This window comes from Plutella xylostella, chromosome 28 (genome assembly GCF_932276165.1).
Source record: "Plutella xylostella chromosome 28, ilPluXylo3.1, whole genome shotgun sequence".
Lineage (NCBI taxonomy): Eukaryota > Metazoa > Arthropoda > Insecta > Lepidoptera > Plutellidae > Plutella > Plutella xylostella.
Genome location: NC_064008.1, coordinates 843,198 through 863,221, shown reverse-complemented (window position 1 = coordinate 863,221; position 20,024 = coordinate 843,198). Strand labels below are relative to the sequence as shown.

The 20,024-nt window shown below is 35.4% G+C and overlaps 2 protein-coding genes and 1 pseudogene across 2 annotated transcripts; 2 read left to right on the top strand and 1 right to left on the bottom strand.

Moving 5' to 3' along the window:
* The first annotated feature begins 572 nt into the window (after nucleotides 1-572).
* On the top strand, nucleotides 573-2,710 carry LOC125490812 (annotated as a pseudogene).
* A 101-nt stretch (nucleotides 2,711-2,811) lies between these two features.
* Nucleotides 2,812-4,474, bottom strand: LOC125490871. Its single transcript, XM_048631274.1, has 4 exons — nucleotides 4,409-4,474; nucleotides 4,036-4,212; nucleotides 3,682-3,747; nucleotides 2,812-3,063 (listed from the first exon to the last, which is right to left on the bottom strand). The coding sequence occupies exons 1-4, from the start codon at nucleotides 4,457-4,459 to the stop codon at nucleotides 2,827-2,829; spliced, it is 531 nt and encodes a 176-aa protein (XP_048487231.1). The 5' UTR covers nucleotides 4,460-4,474; the 3' UTR covers nucleotides 2,812-2,826.
* A 589-nt stretch (nucleotides 4,475-5,063) lies between these two features.
* Nucleotides 5,064-7,633, top strand: LOC125488561. The gene is made up of 3 exons (XM_048631271.1): nucleotides 5,064-5,457; nucleotides 5,957-6,132; nucleotides 6,972-7,633. The coding sequence occupies exons 1-3, from the start codon at nucleotides 5,350-5,352 to the stop codon at nucleotides 7,489-7,491; spliced, it is 804 nt and encodes a 267-aa protein (XP_048487228.1). The 5' UTR covers nucleotides 5,064-5,349; the 3' UTR covers nucleotides 7,492-7,633.
* Nucleotides 7,634-20,024: the final 12,391 nt, after the last annotated feature.

The following is a 20,024-nucleotide window of genomic DNA, read 5'->3' as shown; positions in this document are numbered from 1 at the left end:
ATTATTAGGATAATCTAGATAAAAACAACTATTTACGCCTGTTTGCAATTAGGAAGAAGAAGAAAAATATTCATAGTCAAGCTAGGGAAGTTATTTATCGAGTTTATATACAATGTTTAGCGGAACATGAAGCTGGACACATTTTGTCGAATTTGGAGGATGTTTACGCTCGTGCAGCGTCTATGACGGGTATGTAACATTGTACAAATTGTAATAATTCATTTTTTATCAGTACCAACGCTTCATTTATCGATAAATCTAGGTTTAAAGCCCAAGTCGAACATTGTTTACATATCGCTGGTTGTAGGTTTGGGCTGGTTTAAGTTGAGTCAAACCATAACATTTTGATACTTGAAGTTATATTTTTTGTTTACTTACTAAATTCCCATTCTGTAACTCTGTATTTCTTAACTTAAGGGTAGTTTCAAATAAGCATTTTTTATTTTATTTTATAGGAGTATCGGATAGTACCGTCTGGCATATTTCAAAAGAGGGCTTTATGTCTACTTCCATGCTTTGAATAAAATAACATTCTGTTTTATTCCCCTCTTCTCCCCCCAGTGGCAGTGGCGATGACGTCAGAGCCGGACTCGTGTTCGGAAGAGCCGGACAGCGAGATGCTCAGCGACGACCCGAGTTTCCAGGACAGTGATGACGAGAGACAGATGCGGGCACAGGTGAGGAACTACCATTGTGGCTGGATTTACTGGCCAAGTGTTCTAGTGTCAAAGTCAACCTCTTCTTGCCTTCTAGTTTAAACATTAGCCTCTCCCCCATGCATGTGTTGAAGTCGACCATTCCCTCCCTCTTAGTGTCGATGTCGACCGCTCCCCACATTCAAGTGTCGACGTCCAAAGACAACGTAGTGACGTTTTGTGGAGATTGAGGCAATAGTTGTGGGAGTGGTGAGGGAAGATCTTGCAGCCCAAGATCCAGACCCATATTTCATTTCATAAGAATGTTGAAAAGAAGAAGTCCTTCATATTAGTACGATATGGAAGATCTTCAACTAATCCTTTCCCGTCCCCAGTCGGACCTACCCCCCGGCCTGCCTCTCCGAGCGCCCCGCAAGTTGTTCTCCAACTGCCGCGAGCGCTGGCGCCAGCAGAACGTGAGTGGAGCCTTGGTGTGGAACTCGTGCCCACGCACCCGCCCGACAAGAAGCTGTCTAAGAGCGAGATATTGAGGGTCGCCATCAGGTACGAGTACCATAGAATAGAATATGGCTTTATTGAACACTAGCTGTTCCCGCGAGGGTCTATACCATATGTATGCCAAATTTCATTCAAATCCGTTCAGTAGTTTTGGCGTGAAAGAGTAACAGACAGATAGACAGACAGACAGACACAGTTATTTTCGCATTTATAATATTATAATATATATAATATACTAGCTGTTCCCGCGCGTTTCGCTTCGCCTTAAAAGTTTTTCTGTGGGGATTCGGGGATAAAAGTAGCTTATGTTCTTTCCCAGGGTCTTGACCGTATGTATACCAAATTTCATTCAAATCTGTTCAGTAGTTTTGGCGTGAAAGAGTAACAGACAGACAGACAGACACAGTTACTTTCGCATTTATAATAATTAGTTTGGATTTGGATAACATAGGTCAGACATACAAAAAGATAGTTGTCGACTACAACAGGTAAGTAAACTCCAGAGTTTTGTGACGCTGTTGCTCTCCTTTCTAAGACTAAGGTTGGTAACAAACACAAAAACTAGTCATTAGAAATTTTAGGAAACTACCTCAGTATCTTGTTCAGAGAGGCAGGTATATTTATAAACAAAGCTAAGAGTGGATATTGAATAGGAACCCGAAATCTCAGGCAATCGCAGGAAGATACAATTAAATTAATATAACCTAACCTAACTTTTTGTGGCTATGTGAATGAGAACTGTGTCTGATACAGGGTTATAGCGCCGCTCTTCTTTTCAGACTTTTCTTACAACTATGATAGGTTTTTATCTATGTCCACCCCAACGACTGTCACATCTTTTCTGGCAGACATAATCTTCCCTTTGCCCATATAATTATGTTCATTATGTATATTCTTATTACAGATACATCGGTCTTCTATGCGAGGTGCTCGAGTGGCAGAAAGCGCATTCCATCTCCACTAACAAAGAGAACAACTCCTTAGCAATCAAATGCGAATCACCTCTTAGCCCATCGCAGAACCTACGCAGGAAGTACAAACGACCTTATTGCAATGATGATGAAGGTCCAAAACCGAAAATCTTTCTCGAAGGCGCTAACGACTTTCCGAAATTCGGCAACGAGGAAAATGAAGATGGTTCGCTCTTCAGACGCTACCAAAGTCGAGTGGTCCAAAACAAAATGGAGCACTATAGGTTCCTCAGAAGCTCTTCCTATTTCCCAAGATGGCGCCATCCCCTGCCGTTAAGGAACTTGACAACTGACAGGAATGGAAACAACTTGCTCATGATCGCTCCAGCGCAAAATGGGACGAGCAAACCAGATAATGGGGTTGTGAAGTATTGCAACGGAACTGCAGATGTTGATAAGTCTCTAGATAAAGACAAAGGTGACAATAAGGATGGGATGAACAAAATGATGTAGTTTAAGTCAATATTTTTTGCAATACTATAATTTAACCGTGTTTACCGACATATCATTTAAGAGTGTTTTTTTATTTATTGTACCGATATTTTGTTATTAAAACGTAGCTATAGATTGTTAACAATATTATTAAAAATTAAAATACTTAACACAAATTGGGGTTTGGAGTTTTAATGTTACTTTGAGGAAATTTTAACTTATATCTAAGGAGTTTTGAATTATCGCATTTTTATTGACTAATCTTATCCTTACATTCTGTAAACGTATCCTTGCAATTTTAACTTCATATAGGGCCTGCGTTTAGGCTTTTCAGTCGGATCAGAAGCATCTATTATCGTCCTTCTAGGATCAAAGTCGACCTCTCCCCCGCTTCTAGTGTCGACGTCGACCTCTTCCCCCCTTCTAGTGTCGAAGTCGGACACGATGAGTTGTCCCGGCAGCAGCGGTCCCCCGGACACCGTGTACATCTGCACTGGACCGCCATGCTGGAACAGTTCAAGTGGTATCAGTTCATCGGTTGGTGGACCCCAACAAAAGCAAGCTTGTGCAGAGAGAGTTGTCGGGTAAGTGGGCGACCCGACTGTCAGATGTTTTCAAGCTGCCCGAAGGCCTCTGACTAGGTTTAACGACTGCTGCCGAAGCAGCAACTGGGACCCACCGCTTAGCGTGCTGTCCGAAGCACGGAAGCGTCCAGAAAATAAAAACTTGAAATCGGTCACCCATCCAATGGCTGGCTGTGCCAGTTGTTGCTTAACCTCAGTGATCAGTTACGATCACTGAAGCCAGCTCGACTACGGACGCTACGGTGCCTAATGGTATCAGTTATGCCACGGAAATAAAGAAATACTCAAGTAAGAAGTACAATGGCAATACTCTAGCTATTTTGCAGTATTCGTAGGCAGGTTGTTGCAAAAGCGGTGTAAGGAGAAAGGGGTGACCCAGGAACAGTTTTGAATAGGATAGAAATATAAGCGTTTTTTGATGTTCACTGAAATTTGGTTGTTCTTCTGACTTTTGCTACAGCCTTCGAATGAGCTACGAATATGACATAATATGATTTTCTTACAAACTGAAAATGTAATTTTGATGTTTAGATAACTCACCGGATTCGTGGGGGGATAAGGGGGGCGTTTTATTTTATTTTCCCGTAATCCTGCTGCTTGTGCCATCTGAAAACATTTTAGGTTTTTAGAACTAAGTACAATATTTATATTACCATACTACAATACGATATAAATATAAAAGGTACTTATTATAATTTAATAAATCATTCTCAAAAAGCTCGCGACCTATCCTGTGAGTAAAAATGAATGTAAAGCGAAAACCGTGTGCGCTTGCGAGTCACCCCTGACTCTGACTACCATTTCGGGTATTACAGTTTTGAGAAATTGAGCATATCAATAAAAAATAAATATGTGGGGAAATTATTATGTAAGGATGGAAAATGATAGTGTTACCCGTAAAAACATAGTTCCAAGGTTTTGCAGTTTTTTTTGCTGTTGTTCCTCAAGGTTCGCATTCAGGCCCTCGTTGGATTGGATCGCGCCGTCATCGCCATCCACTGCATATGTAGAAACTCCGTCGCCACTGCTGATTCCTCTTTGTAATAGTTGATCCACGCTGTATAATGTATCCTGAAAAGATCAATTTGAACTACTTATACTATAATTTAAAATTCTGGTAGGTATCTGTTTTAATAAACTATGGCTACTTTGTATCCTCAAATTCCCACTAAAAAACCTAGTATTACTTATATTATATATTATATTGTGTACAAATAAAGAATATTCTATATTTATCTATCTATGTATATTAAAAGAACTATTATACCTGGGCGGTTACAATAACAAATAGCCATAGCAGTAGCACAAGGACCTCCATTTTCAAAGACTACACTAAGAGTGGTACAGTAAAGTTTATCAAAAATTAATTGTTATTTTTATTGATAGACATTTATTAAGATAGTATTAATTGATTTTCTATATATACCCACGGCGCAGTAAGAATGATTGCTTCTTTTTTACCTTGTAGATAAGTAAGTACATATACATACAGTGAAACTATTAATTCATGAAATTAATGTTTGAGGAACTAAAATTTTCAGGAGCCTGGCACCATTAGAAAAGAAACATAAAAGTCATAACAATTGTTTATGGCAGTTGGCGGTTCGCTGTTTTTTTAAATTTTCTTATTTAATTATTAGGATAATCTAGATAAAAACAACTAGGTATTTACGCTTGTTTGCAATAAGGAAGAAGAAGAAAAATATTTGAAGTCAAGCTAGGGAAGTTATTTATCGAGTTTATATACAATGTTTAGCGGAACATGAAGCTGGACACATTTTATCGAATTTGGAGGATGTTTACGCTCGTGCAGCGTCTATGACGGGTATGTAACATTGTACAAATTGTAATAATTCATTTTTTATCAGTACCAACGCTTCATTTATCGATAAATCTAGGTTTAAAGCCCAAGTCGAACATTGTTTACATATCGCTGGTTGTAGGTTTGGGCTGGTTTAAGTTGAGTCAAACCATAACATTTTGATACTTGAAGTTATATTTTTTGTTTACTTACTAAATTCCCATTCTGTAACTCTTTATTTCTTAACTTAAGGGTAGTTTCAAATAAGCATTTTTTATTTTATTTTATAGGAGTATCGGATAGTACCGTCTGGCATATTTCAAAAGAGGGCTTTATGTCTACTTCCATGCTTTGAATAAAATAACATTCTGTTTTATTCCCCTCTTCTCCCCCCAGTGGCAGTGGCGATGACGTCAGAGCCGGACTCGTGTTCGGAAGAGGAGCCGGACAGCGAGATGCTCAGCGACGACCCGAGTTTCCAGGACAGTGATGACGAGAGACAGATGCGGGCACAGGTGAGGAACTACCATTGTGGCTGGATTTACTGGCCAAGTGTTCTAGTGTCAAAGTCGACCTCTTCTTGCCTTCTAGTTTAAACATTAGCCTCTCCCCCATGCATGTGTTGAAGTCGACCATTCCCTCCCTCTTAGTGTCGATGTCGACCGCTCCCCACATTCAAGTGTCGACGTCCAAAGACAACGTAGTGACGTTTTGTGGAGATTGAGGCAATAGTTGTGGGAATGGTGAGGGAAGATCTTGCAGCCCAAGATCCAGACCCATATTTCATTTCATAGGAATATTGAAAAGAAAAACGGTGTCAGCTGCCTACATACCAAATTTCATCAAAATTTCCCCAGCCGTTTTCCCATGAAAGAGTACCAAACATCTATACTCAAAAACTTTCGCGTTTAGACGGACCGCATTTCAACTGCAATCAAACACTCAGTTGACACGACTCGTCCTTCATATTAGTACGATATGGAAGATCTTCAACTAATCCTTTCCCGTCCCCAGTCGGACCTACCCCCCGGCCTGCCTCTCCGAGCGCCCCGCAAGTTGTTCTCCAACTGCCGCGAGCGCTGGCGCCAGCAGAACGTGAGTGGAGCCTTCGCCGAGCTCCGGAGACTCGTGCCCACGCACCCGCCCGACAAGAAGCTGTCTAAGAGCGAGATATTGAGGGTCGCCATCAGGTACGAGTACCATAGAATAGAATATGACTTTATTGAACACTAGCTGTTCCCGGGAGGGTCTATACCATATGTTTACCAAATTTCATTCAAATCCGTTCAGTAGTTTTGGCGTGAAAGAGTAACAGACAGATAGACAGACAGACAGACACAGTTATTTTCGCATTTATAATATTATATACTAGCTGTTCCCGCGCGTTTCGCTTCGCCTTAAAAGTTTTCCTGTGGGGATTCTGGGATAAAAAGTAGCCTATGTTCTTTCCCAGGGTCTTGACCGTATGTATACCAAATTTCATTCAAATCTGTTCATCAGTTTTGGCGTGAAAGAGTAACAGACAGACAGACACAGTTACTTTCGCATTTATAATATTAGTTTGGATTTGGATAACATAGGTCAGACATACAAAAAGATAGTTGTCGACTACAACAGGTAAGTAAACTCTGGAGTTTTGTGACGCTGTTGCTCTCCTTTCTAAGACCAAGGTTGGTAACAAACACAAAGACTAGTCATTAGAAATTTTAGGAAACTACCACAGTATCTTGTTCAGAGAGGCAGGTATATTTATAAACAAAGCTAAGAGTGGATATTGAATAGAAACCCGAAATCTCAGGCAATCGCAGGAAGATACAATTAAATTAATATAACCTAACCTAACTTTTTGTGGCTATGTGAATGAGAACTGTGTCTGACACAGGGTTATAGCGCCGCTCTTCTTTTCAGACTTTTCTTACAACTATTATAGGTTTTTATCTATGTCCACCCCAACGACTGTCACATCTTTTCTGGCAGACATAATCTTCCCTTTGCCCATATATGTTCATTATGTATATTCTTATTACAGATACATCGGTCTTCTATGCGAGGTGCTCGAGTGGCAGAAAGCGCATTCCATCTCCACTAACAAAGAGAACAACTCCTTAGCAATCAAATGCGAATCACCTCTTAGCCCATCGCAGAACCTACGCAGGAAGTACAAACGACCTTATTGCAATGATGATGAAGGTCCAAAACCGAAAATCTTTCTCGAAGGCGCTAACGACTTTCCGAAATTCGGCAACGAGGAAAATGAAGATGGTTCGCTCTTCAGACGCTACCAAAGTCGAGTGGTCCAAAACAAAATGGAGCACTATAGGTTCCTCAGAAGCTCTTCCTATTTCCCAAGATGGCGCCATCCCCTGCCGTTAAGGAACTTGACAACTGACAGGAATGGAAACAACTTGCTCATGATCGCTCCAGCGCAAAATGGGACGAGCAAACCAGATAATGGGGTTGTGAAGTATTGCAACGGAACTGCAGATGTTGATAAGTCTCTAGATAAAGACAAAGGTGACAATAAGGATGGGATGAACAAAATGATGTAGTTTAAGTCAATATTTTTTGCAATACTATAATTTAACCGTGTTTACCGACATATAATTTAAGAGTGTTTTTTTATTTATTGTACCGATATTTTGTTATTAAAACGTAGCTATAGATTGTTAACAATATTATTAAAAATTAAAATACTTAACACAAATTGGGGTTTGGAGTTTTAATGTTACTTTGAGGAAATTTTAACTTATATAGGAGTTTTGAATTATCGCATTTTTATTGACTAATCTTATCCTTGCATTCTGTAAACGTATCCTTGCAATTTTAACTTCATATAGGGCCTGCGTTTAGGCTTTTCAGTCGGATCAGAAGCATCTATTATCGTCCTTCTAGGATCAAAGTCGACCTCTCCCCCGCTTCTAGTGTCGACATCGACCTCTTCCCCCCTTCTAGTGTCGAAGTCGGACACGATGAGTTGTCCCGGCAGCAGCGGTCCCCCGGACACCGTGTACATCTGCACTGGACCGCCATGCTGGAACAGTTCAAGTGGTATCAGTTCATCGGTTGGTGGACCCCAACAAAAGCAAGCTTGTGCTGAGAGTTGTCAAGTAAGTGGGCAACCCGACTGTCAGATGTTTTCAAGCTGCCCGAAGGCCTCTGACTAGGCTTAACGACTGCTGCCGAAGCAGCAACTGGGACCCACGGCTTTACGTGCCGTCCGAAGCACGGAAGCGTCCAGAAAAGAACCACTTGAAATCGGTCACCCATCCAATGGCTGACCGTGCCAATTGTTGCTTACCCTCAGTGATCAGTTAAGATCACTGAAGCCCGCTCGACTACGGATGCTTCGGAATTAGGTACCTAGTAAGTGATAATCGGGGTGGTGAATAGCGACATATTGTATTTGAACTATATTAAGAAGGTATATTTTGAACTAAACGATAAAAATCAATTTAAATCACCATACAAGTGAGCATGTTCAATTTACTTTATCAAAATGAACCCAAGGTCTTCAATAAGAATACCGTGTTGGTCGTTTTAGGAAAATTCGACAGACATGGATGATTATAATTGAATAGTTCCTATAAAAGGAGGTGTTATACGTTCTGTTTTCAGTTAAGTGAGCAGAATCGAGATAAACATGCAGGTTTTCGCTTTTGTTTTTGTTATTTTCGCACTGATGGCGGTGGCGTTTGGACAAGCGGTAAGTTAATGTTTAGTTAGGTACTAAAATATAAACATTTCATTACAAATGAATAAACAAACATGATCTGCCTGAAACTGGTGAAACTTTGGCAGCACCAGCGAGTGTGCCCTTCTTTTGACCAATTACATTGTTGGGAAGAAAAAATGGCGACTGAACCAACCAATTAGAACTGGTGAATTAGGCACAGTCGCCTTAGGCGCCATCTGTAATTAGCTTTTATTTATTTTAACACTTTATTGTACACAGAAACATAAATACATAACAATTGAAAAACACAGTAAAAGCATACAATGGCGGGCTTATTGCCATAAAGCAATTTCTTCCAGCCAACCTTTGTTGGTGGATAAAAGAGTAACACTGAGTTGAGAAAGGAACTTTAAGCAAATGTCAACCTTAAATGTATAGCTGCCTTGCTTTGACAGTATACGGACAGAAAGAGACAGACATAGATTTAATGTCGACATTAGTGTAATGATCCTTTCTACAACTCAGCGTTACTTACTTAAAGAGTTGCTTTTAGTTTATCTTCTCTTGTTTTGTGATTGTTTCGCAGCGTTTCCGTCGCTGTGACACGGACCACGAGGATACGGAACCGCACCGCCGCTCCCTCGCCCTCGGGCCTGAGGGACGTAAGTTACAACCACTACTAATACTCATCATCATCATCATCATCATCATCATCTCAGCCATAGGACGTCCACTGCTGATCATAGGCCTCCCCCAATGATTTCCACCTTGTCCGATCGGAGGCGGCCCGCATCCAGTGCTTACTAATAATATATTCTATTCTATTCTCTGTGAGGGTTTAAGTACCTGCACCTGGCTCTCTCGAGTGGAACCTTTGTGCATATCACCTAGGTCTAAACTGCCTTCCTAAGCATGGACCATTTCCCACCACGCTGTTCCAATGCGGGTTAGTGGGTTCACATATTATTATCTAGATTGATGTGCTAAATCTAGATATGCAGGTTTCCTCACGATGTTTTCCTTCACCGTAAGAGCGATGGTATACATTGAACATAAATTCAAAGAACTCATTGGTTCATGTCAGCACCGGGATTCGAACCCGCATCTCTAGCGTGAGAAGCGCGCGCTCACCTGACTGAGCTACCACTGCTAATAATAATGATGATAATGTCCTCCTAGTCAAATTTGGACCACGGCGGCCAATCTCATTTGAGATCAGCCATCGGCGCGGGACTAGAGTATAGTGCTCAAGTGTGTGCGCAATACAGAGCACTCTCTGTTCCATCACTCTCATGAAACAACTTTTGCTCTGGCCTGTGAAAATTAGCTTTTTTTTTTCCTTTTTCAGGTACCTACCTACTTACATTATTTTAATATTTTCGAAAGCCATAGAACAAAAGTTGTTCAGAATAACCTCTGAATCACAACTTTTGCTTACTATTAACTTTTATAACACTCTGTATAAGGTACTTTTTCTGAACCACTGCCAATCAAGTAATCATCATCATCATCACGACCCATTACGTCCCCACTGCTGGGGCACGGGTCTCCTTCTAGTGAAGGAAGGGTTTAGGCCTAGATATCAAGTAATAGATATATTTAATAATTTATTCATCACTCTTCAAATAATAATGTTAATAATATGTCTATATTCTCTTTTCTAGAAAGAATCGAATTCTGTAAGTATTGTAGTATTTATTTAGTAAATTAATAATTGATTCAGAAGTTTTTCATAACTATTCACTTAGGCTTAAGCAATACATATGAACTTAGTCGTTCATCATCCCATCGATCGTCGTCATCACAAAAATATAGTATAAAACCGCAAACACAAAATGAATTGTGAATATTACATCGATACAAATTGTAGTCAATACAATATACTAGCCCTCTTATTAATAGAGAAGTTACAGAACAAATTGTTCTTTGTCGGAGAGGGACAAAACAGTTTATTATTTAAAACGTATTGTAACTTTTCTATGAATAAGGGGGTAAATCTATTGATATTATTATTTTCAAAGTAGGTACCTATATAGGTACGGGGTAAATCTATTGATATTATTATTTTCAAAGTACCTACCTATATAGGTACCTAAATATGTATATCATATTTTCTCGCTATCAAACTAAGTTTTATTTTTTACAGGCCCGGAATGAAGATCCCAAGATGAAAAGTGGCTTTCTAAACAATATGTTTATCCGCTGCCAGAAATAAAATTTTATATTTAAATATTTTTTATTTTGTCCTTGATCCAACTACTTGTCCCTATTTTCATCTACTTAAGTGAGTCAGTGAGATGTACGAAAGTATGTAAGTATAGATTCTCTGAACGAAATATCAACTCTACTTTATACAGCGTGTTGCAAAAAACAACTTTTGAAAAAACGTAACTTTGTTTTTGTTTCAAATCTAATATTATATATATTTAAATATTAAATTATTATCTACTAATCAAAATCAATTCAAAATCTACGATCCACAAATAGCTTCTTCATTAACCTATATAACAAATGTTATCAGCAATATGCCTCGTCAAAAATCACTCAAATCTAATGAATTTCCAAAAGAACTTGGACTTAGAACAAAATATTTTATCTTTAAAAACCTCTTCCAGACCTCTGTCTCTTAAAGGTAGAATATTTCCAAGCCATTATCATTTACCTAGTTACTTGTACCTATTTTATAGTTTCGTAAATATTTACTTAAGTATGTATACCTTAATTAATATAGCTATAAATGAAAATAATTATAGTATCGAAAAAAAAACTTTTTTTTTAAATAGCTTTTAAGAACAAAATTTATTTAAAATGACCTCCTCAGTTAATAACTATCTGTAATTCATTTTATATTTCATTTGTATATTTATTTCACCACGCTTATAATCTAGAGCTTCGTTACTACACCACCTTACAAGAAGTTATGTTACTATACCATCATAAGGTAGATTTCGTAGATTCTAAGCATGAGATTAAAAAACAGAATAATATAGTGATTTTGATCTGTGTGGTGCTAGAGTTCGCTGGTGAAGGTAGGTTGTGAGGATACCAATGAATGGTTCTTCCTTCTTCTCTGAGGGACTGTCTAAAGATCTACAAAATATAATAAAAAAACAATGTTGTTGTGTGTGGTTAAGTATTTTATTCAAGACTTTATGAATGTCAAAAATTATTTCTTCCTTTTTATACCAAACTTTGATTATTCATAAATCATTTGATTATATGATGTATTAGATTTTATAATAAGCTTCCAGCAGAAGTTGCTCAAATTCCAGAGAATAAGTTTAAGTGTTACATTAAAGAGAAACTCAGTAAAAAAGCTTATTATAAAATTGATGATTACTTAGAGGACGTTAATGCATGGCTGTGATAAGTAGTTAGCTCTGCTCATATTATTATAATAATAATTATTAAGCTTATATGTATTGTATACCAACTAGTTTTAAGTCTTTTTTTGAAAAGATGGCTCAGGAGTTTCTTGCCTCCGTTCTTCTCCTTAGACAGAAAGAGCCCCCCCTTATCCGAACGGAGAGTAATTTGTAAAAATTGACGTTCATCAGAAAATTTTATATTTGTACGATGAATAAAAAAATTTGAGTTTGAGTTTGAGTCATATCCAACTGTAAAAAGAAACATATTGATTAAAATAAAGTACTTATATTTCATGTGACCAAATAACCTTCATCTGACAAAAAACATATACGAAATATTGATAATTTTTTGAATATATTATTTGAAAATAATAAAAAACTTTCTTCTTACGTTCTTTCTTTAAATTAAATCAAATAATATTTTAAGGATTTAAGACGTGACAAAAGTTTTGCATCGCGCTCACTTACATCGCGCGGCCACGCATCGGAGAACATTTGTCACGTCTTAATTGAGCCCCGTGTAAGGAGGCGAGCAATCAAGAACACGGTTGATGTGCGAATGGTCTTTATTATTAATATGAAGTACGTATTAGGTACCTATGTATGGAGGGAAGGTGTTGCCACACTACACCTTCCCCCTTTTCGAATAAAAAATGTTACATAATTACATTTTTTCAATTTTTAATATGAGTCGGTAATTGTTAAAATAGATTTTTACAAGTAATTACAGATACAGAATAATCAGACATTTAAATTTCGTTCTTCTCCAAGGTTACTAATATGTTACTACTTAAGTTCACAAAATTACTTAAAATTGGTTGCTTTTAAACAAAAAAAATACATTTTGAATCTTTTTATATACAGGAAAATCCTAATTTAAAAAAAATATGAAAACTCGGGTATGTTATTAGTTACGTACAAACTCTATATAAATGTATAAACATTAAAATTTAAATTGATTTTATAGAAATAAGTTATTGCAAGTGTTTTTGTACTGAACACAAAAATTAAACCACATCGTTGACATCAAAGCTTTTTTTTTTCATTGATTACATGGTTAAACGCGTAAAGTTAACATTAAGAATTTAAGTGTGCACTTTATATCTAACAAAGAATAATATAATTTCCTGCCTATGAATATTTTTTTAATACTATTTTAGTTATGGATATCTAAATATATACCAAGTATTAACATAATATATTATCAATTTCCAATTGCAAATTCTGATACTGAAAAGATTTATTATGATAGTGCACACATTAATACAATATAAAATGAAACAAAGAGTACAATTATAAGTTTCCTCAAAACTAAACATATTTTATCTTAACATAAAGTAATGTTGACGCATTGTTGACGACTCGCTTGTTGATAATTGATTACCCAAACATAAATGTATTTATTAATCTTTAATAAATCTCTATTTAAAAATCTTTTATTTTTATTACATCTGTATAGCTGTATATGTATAGGTACCCTTAAAATGTATTACTCTAAACATATTTTTAAATGTAAATCATAGTAATTTATTTAAAAAAAACAATATTATTTGTTTCGATATTAATGATAATTATTTAGTTTCAATATAATTCAACCCAGTACATAGGTACTTGCCCTACAAGAAACTCATTTAACACAAGTTGTGTCCAACTAAAATTCAAAATTATCTAATGATTATAGAAGGATTTGTCCTTGATTGTACTTGTAAATATATTTAAATGTAAATTATTAGTTTATATGATTTATTTACTACATTATGATTAAAACTTTATCTTATCTTCTTTTTTTATATATTAAACTGACGTATGTTATTAATTCAAATCATTATAATGTTTCTTTCTATAGATATTATCTTTTTTAAAATATTTATTTAGACATTTACTATATTTTATATATTTTTGCATATATTTATCATCATTCATATTCTTTTATATTCAAAATTACCTTTATTCATTTATTTATACTTTATTTCATTTATTTTGCGTGTATATTTCATCATTCATATTCTTTTATTTTCAAAGTCACCTTTTTATTTTATTATTTATACTTTTATTTCATTTTACACACATACATTTACGAAAGGTACATATAATTATTTCCACTCTTTGGTGGGCCAGCGCTGGTCTTCATTATTTATTTATATATATATCTGTAGGGTACGCAAAACAACGAGAGTCGACTCTATAATAATTATAATATAAAACACATATTCCATAAATATTACAAGGGCACATTTAAACTAGCTCTACTCTTAGGCAATTCCAAAATTCTTCACGGAGGGTTCTCGACCGCACTATGATCAGAAATAAGGACGTGACACCTTGTTGTACCCTACCATATGTACCTTCGCTGACTTTGCTATTAACTTTTTATTTATATAAGTCCTCTGACCATACGTAATCGCTAATTATCTTGGTAATTGCGCTCTGTATGTCCCTTACTCGTATTACCTTCTTTATATTACTCATGTCCTTTAGAATCCTTCGGCCAATAAAATATTGTTAACGCTTGGGTGATCAGTCCAATTGTTTATCAACGTCTTAGAGACCAAAGTATCCTCAACCATACATTTCTCACGTGCACATGAGCTACTGAACCTTCATACATTACCATATATTCTTTATCATTGCTTACTCATGATCATTTTCACCATAATTCATACATCTCCATTCAATAAACAAAACTAATCAATCCTCAAGACTCAAAAGAGTACTAAACAATCTTTATACTTGTACATCGATACCTATACCCTTCGCTTATCTACATACGACGACGACAAGACGATTCGTACCTAATCATCATTTCTTGGAACGACAAAAAGATCTTTAATACTACATCTAGCCGTGTCTTTGCTCGCAAAATAAACTTTATACTTTATATTTTACTAATTATCTTTCTTCTATTACGATTTTGTTTTCTTTTTAAACCATTATGTTAACGTAACAATATCTAATATTATTAATATATTTTTATTCTTTACATTCCAAACTTTATAATTTTTATTTATGGGTAGGTACCTATACTATACCAGTTATATATTTTTCAAAATCATATTTCCTAATTTAATTCTGGTACGTAGTTATAATGTTTTTATTAGTTTACTCAATTTATTTATTATTTATTTATCTATATTCTGTTGTGACGTACGTGTCTTTTCGAGATACTGTACATTTTAATAATACGTGTTGAAATTTATGTTGATACTGGAACTTCATTATACTGTTGAGATATATTTTAATATTCGATTTATCAATATGGTTCGGGCATTACATTATTTTAATTTAGTGAAAAAATTACAGGTGGTCAGGTTTCTCTGACTTCAACTGTACTTAAGTATGTATTTTTATCATCAGTTTTTATTTTTATTTTTGACTACTGCATATTTTTGGTTTGTGATTCTATTTTATATTGCCAATGAATGATATTCTAAACGTAGTTACACCCAATAATGATAACTTTATTTTAGACCTGTTATAACTTTAGTTTAAATGTTGCATCGAGACATGACTTGGTTTCCCAATATGCATGATCATCAGATTCCTCACTGCATGCGCGGCGGATCGAAATACGATATCTGTTGAGCGTGTGACCATTTTTGTGAGAGGTATGTTTTTGTTATGTGGATTCAAAGAATAAACTAAGCATCGCTCCAAATCTGTAATTGAACTTTGATACGAGTTTATAAGAATAGGTTAAATACACCTATTGCTATCTTTTCTATGGGATATTAGTATAAGATAATGGGCTAAATGGGAAAAATATATTATCGGTTTTAGCGTTACGAAACTATGGCATATATTTCTTTATGACTGCACGAGGTAAAATCGAAATAATCTAATACAAGAAAAATTGTTATGACGGGTTTAAAAAAATCTAATTACTGATAAAATACATATAGTTTTTGATTAAGTATGGTTAAACGTACTCATACATACGTAGGTATGAAATAAGTAATTACGCGGGATTAACTTTATTACTAGAATTAAAATATTAAGATTTGTATTTATTGAATTGCATATTTACGTACTATTAATTTTATTTGACCAATATCTGGCTTATAGTGGATTATTTAATTAATTGATTTTTATTTTTCTATTTCACTTTTTATTTGATTAAGTATTTATAATTGTAAATTAAGTGTAATAAAATATTTTATTTATTATTTCTTATCTTCGTATCTATAATATTATGTGATTTAATAAATGAATAGCGGTTTAATTTTTAAATGCAATTAATCAATTTAAATACAGGTAAAAAATGGCTATTCAAGGAATGTTTTTATAGTACCAAAGAATATTTTGAATTTAAGTGATTAAGTAAGTAAATAGGAAATTGTGCAATGCATTGAATTTGTAATTTGGATTATTTTATATTTTAAACAAAAATGTATCTATTTAAGTATATAATTTAATTTATTGTAATTTGATTAGGTTAGCAATTTAATTTTGAAATTTGAATAGTACTTTGACGGAATTTAGACATTTGAAATAAAAAAATATTTTCGTACAAATTATAAAAAATAAGTTAAGATTTTCTATTATTATATATATTTTATTATTTGGTAATTTTATGAGTTCCATTATTTATCGGTATCAATATGTTTATCTTTTAGAAATCAAAATATATTTTTTTTTAATATTCAAACCAAAGTCTTTTTTTTTCGAAAAAATGAAATTTTGCATGTAGGTAGGTACTCTAAACCTGTAAAATAAAATATCCTGAAATGAAATATAATATTATGTAGGTAATATAACAATTGACAATAAGTATCGACACGCACGATAAGTATTTGATTTTCTTATAATTTTTACTAGATTTACTTGATGAAATTACCTAGTCGTCAACAAGCGTCAATAACTAATTACATATATCTTTTCCCAAAGAAAATAAACATGCAACAATTTATAACTGAATTACTAATATTAATACTTTAGAACTGAATTACTATTTAAGCATTCGAATACTATTTATTCTTACTGAAATATTTATGTATTCATCTTCTACATAAAATTACAAAAATACTTTACTTATATTTTGACAACAATAACTTTACGAATTTAACGAATTAAACTGAAAAAATGTAAATCAACTCAAAAAAAAGAATTTAAATAATTTGCAAACCTGAATTTCTAAGTAATGTTCCGAAAGAATATAAATTTCTCATCTGGGTGGCGCGGCGGTAGAACATGCGGGGATCCAACTGTGGGCGCGTCCAGCTCCTCGCGTCCCTCTGGGCAGCATCAGGCAGCAGCATCCTCCTCCAGCCTCGCAGCTGTAGCTCGGAGGACATCCTCTGCTACCCGACTCGCACACTCCCAGCGCCTTCTCCTCAGCAGCCAATTTGTCTCCCGGCGCCATCCATGTTTTTTTTTTGTAGAATTTTATTATATTTTGTCCACTTGATTGTCATGTTTATTTTCTTCAAGTTTCTTATATTTAATTAATTATTATTATTTATTGGAATTTTTATCCTTTAGATTATATGAATCGTCCATTTTCATTTTATCACTCACACAATTTTTTTTTTGTAAAAGTCTTTTGTTTTTAATTTATTTTATTATTCGGTCCGCCGGCACTGCCACGGAGGCAGGCCGGCTGGCACGGTCGCCATGTAAGGAGGCGAGCAATCAAGAACACGGTTGATGTGCGAATGGTCTTTATTATTAATATGAAGTACGTATTAGGTACCTATGTATGGAGGGAAGGTGTTGCCACACTACACCCGTGCTAACCCTTCAGAGGATCATAAAGTTAGTGCCAATTTCTCCATAGTCGGTTAGAGCATAACCAGGGAGTAATGGTTGACTTTTGACACATCTATCATGAATTTTATATGCAGATGACGTATAATTGATGAACCTGTCGGTTAGTTAACCGACTATGGCGAAATTGGGGCTTAAACTGTTAGCGCCGGGGCGGCACACATTTATTTATTTTATTTATTTATTTAGGAAAAATAACAGAAATAGATCACAGAGAGTAATATGCAGACGGATATAAAATAAATGCTTAAATCTACTTCCTTGAACATTTTTCTCAGGGATATAATATTATAATACTTTATTTGGTGACATTTTAGAATTAATTTAGTAGATATAAAAATATTTATGACTAAAATTAAGCATGCAATTTATTAAAAGGGAAAATAAATCATGCATCCTAATTATTATACATTATAAAATTATTGTCTAATTAAATTAAATTGAAAATTCTACATTATTATATATAATTTTGAAAATCTATATCTACAGTATTTTTAGTAAGTACCTACTATATTATTTACTAGGCTTCGCATTTTGAGTATCATCCAGTATACATCTTATTTGATTTTTGAATTTCAATTTACTCATAGTGAATAAGTCAACTGGGTGGAGTACTTTATTATACGTCTCACACATCCGTCTCAGAGGTGCTCGACTACCGCTGTTGGTCCGCGCGGTGTCCAGGGAGAACAAGGCCTTGGATCGCGATGGTCGCGAGGGTGCTCTGTAGTGTATGTGTTCCAGTAAGGCGGGACAGTCGTAGAGGTTGTTACATACATTGTAGAGAGTCATTGCGTCCAGTAAAGTCCGTCTATCACTAAGTCGCTGCAGTTTGTAGAGAGCTAGGAGATCAGCGTAACGCCCTCGGGAGTGTGTCAGCCTGAAATGTAGAGCCTTGACAAACCTTTTTTGAATACTTTCAAGTTTATTTGAATGAACTGCATAGTGTGGGTTCCACACAACTGATGCAAAGTCAAATTGGGATCGTATTAATGACTGGTATAGTGTTATGTATGTGGAAACTTGCTTGAAAGGTTTTGAAATTCTCAGCACGAACCCAAGCATTTGATAAGCTTTCTTACAAATATGTTCTATATGTTCGTTAAATGTGAGTTTCTCGTCGAACATAACCCCGAGGTCTCGCACGATACTGACTTTATTTACATTCACCCCTCCGATATTGTAGGTGTAGTTTGTTTTAATGCGTTTTCTAGTGAAAGAGATTTGTTGGCATTTTTCGTACGCCAGTTGTAGCTTATGTTGTGTACAGAACACGTTAAACCTATTTAAGTCCTCCTGGATAAGAGTACAGTCATTTTCATCTTTAACAATTCTAAATATTTTTAAGTCGTCCGCAAACGATAGTATGCTAGAGTTATGGAAACACTCGTTAATTTCGTTTATAAAGAGCAAATATTGTAGAGGCCCTAATATAGAGCCTTGAACTACTCCAGAAGATACCAATTTCTTCTCTGAGCAATAACCATTTATGGTTATAATTTGGAATCTATTCTCTATGTATGACGCGAACCATTTCAGCAGATTGCCTTTTATTCCGTTGTAAGATAGTTTTTCTAGTAGTAACATATGGTCAACTTTATCGAACGCTTTACGGAAGTCCGTATAGATGGCGTCTACTTGAAGACCGTCGTCTAATGCTTTGAATAGGTAAGTAGAATAAAGTAATAGATTCGTACCTACAGATTTCTTTTTCATAAAACCATGCTGCTGTTGGTTGATATGCGATTGAACCAGAGGGTATAGAGCATCGTGGACCATAGATTCACATAGTTTGGGGATGGTAGAAATATTAGATATGGGTCTATAATTGGGTATTTCAGCTTTGGGACCGGATTTATGAATTGGGGTAACGTGTGCTATTTTCCATCTATGTGGGAATGAACCTTCTGTTATGCATTTGTTAAAAATTAGGTAGAGGGGGTAAGCCACTTCAGAGAAAACATTTTTTAAAAATAATGCACTTATTCCGTCTGGGCCTGGGCCCTTGTTAACATCTAAGTTTTTTAATGCAATCTCGACTTTATGTAGATGTAGGTGTAGTGTGGTTATGTTGTCAGCCAGGGGGTTCGATGGAAGACTATCCAAATCAAGCTGGTTCATAGTATTTGTAGGTTCGAATACGGATGAAAAGAAAGTTCCAAACATCTCAGCTATCTGTTCTGGATCGCTGGATGAACTGTCTCCGAGTGACATAGTACTAGGATACCCCGAGCTATTTTTCTTGAGTGATTTTACGTACTGCCAGAAGCTTTTGATG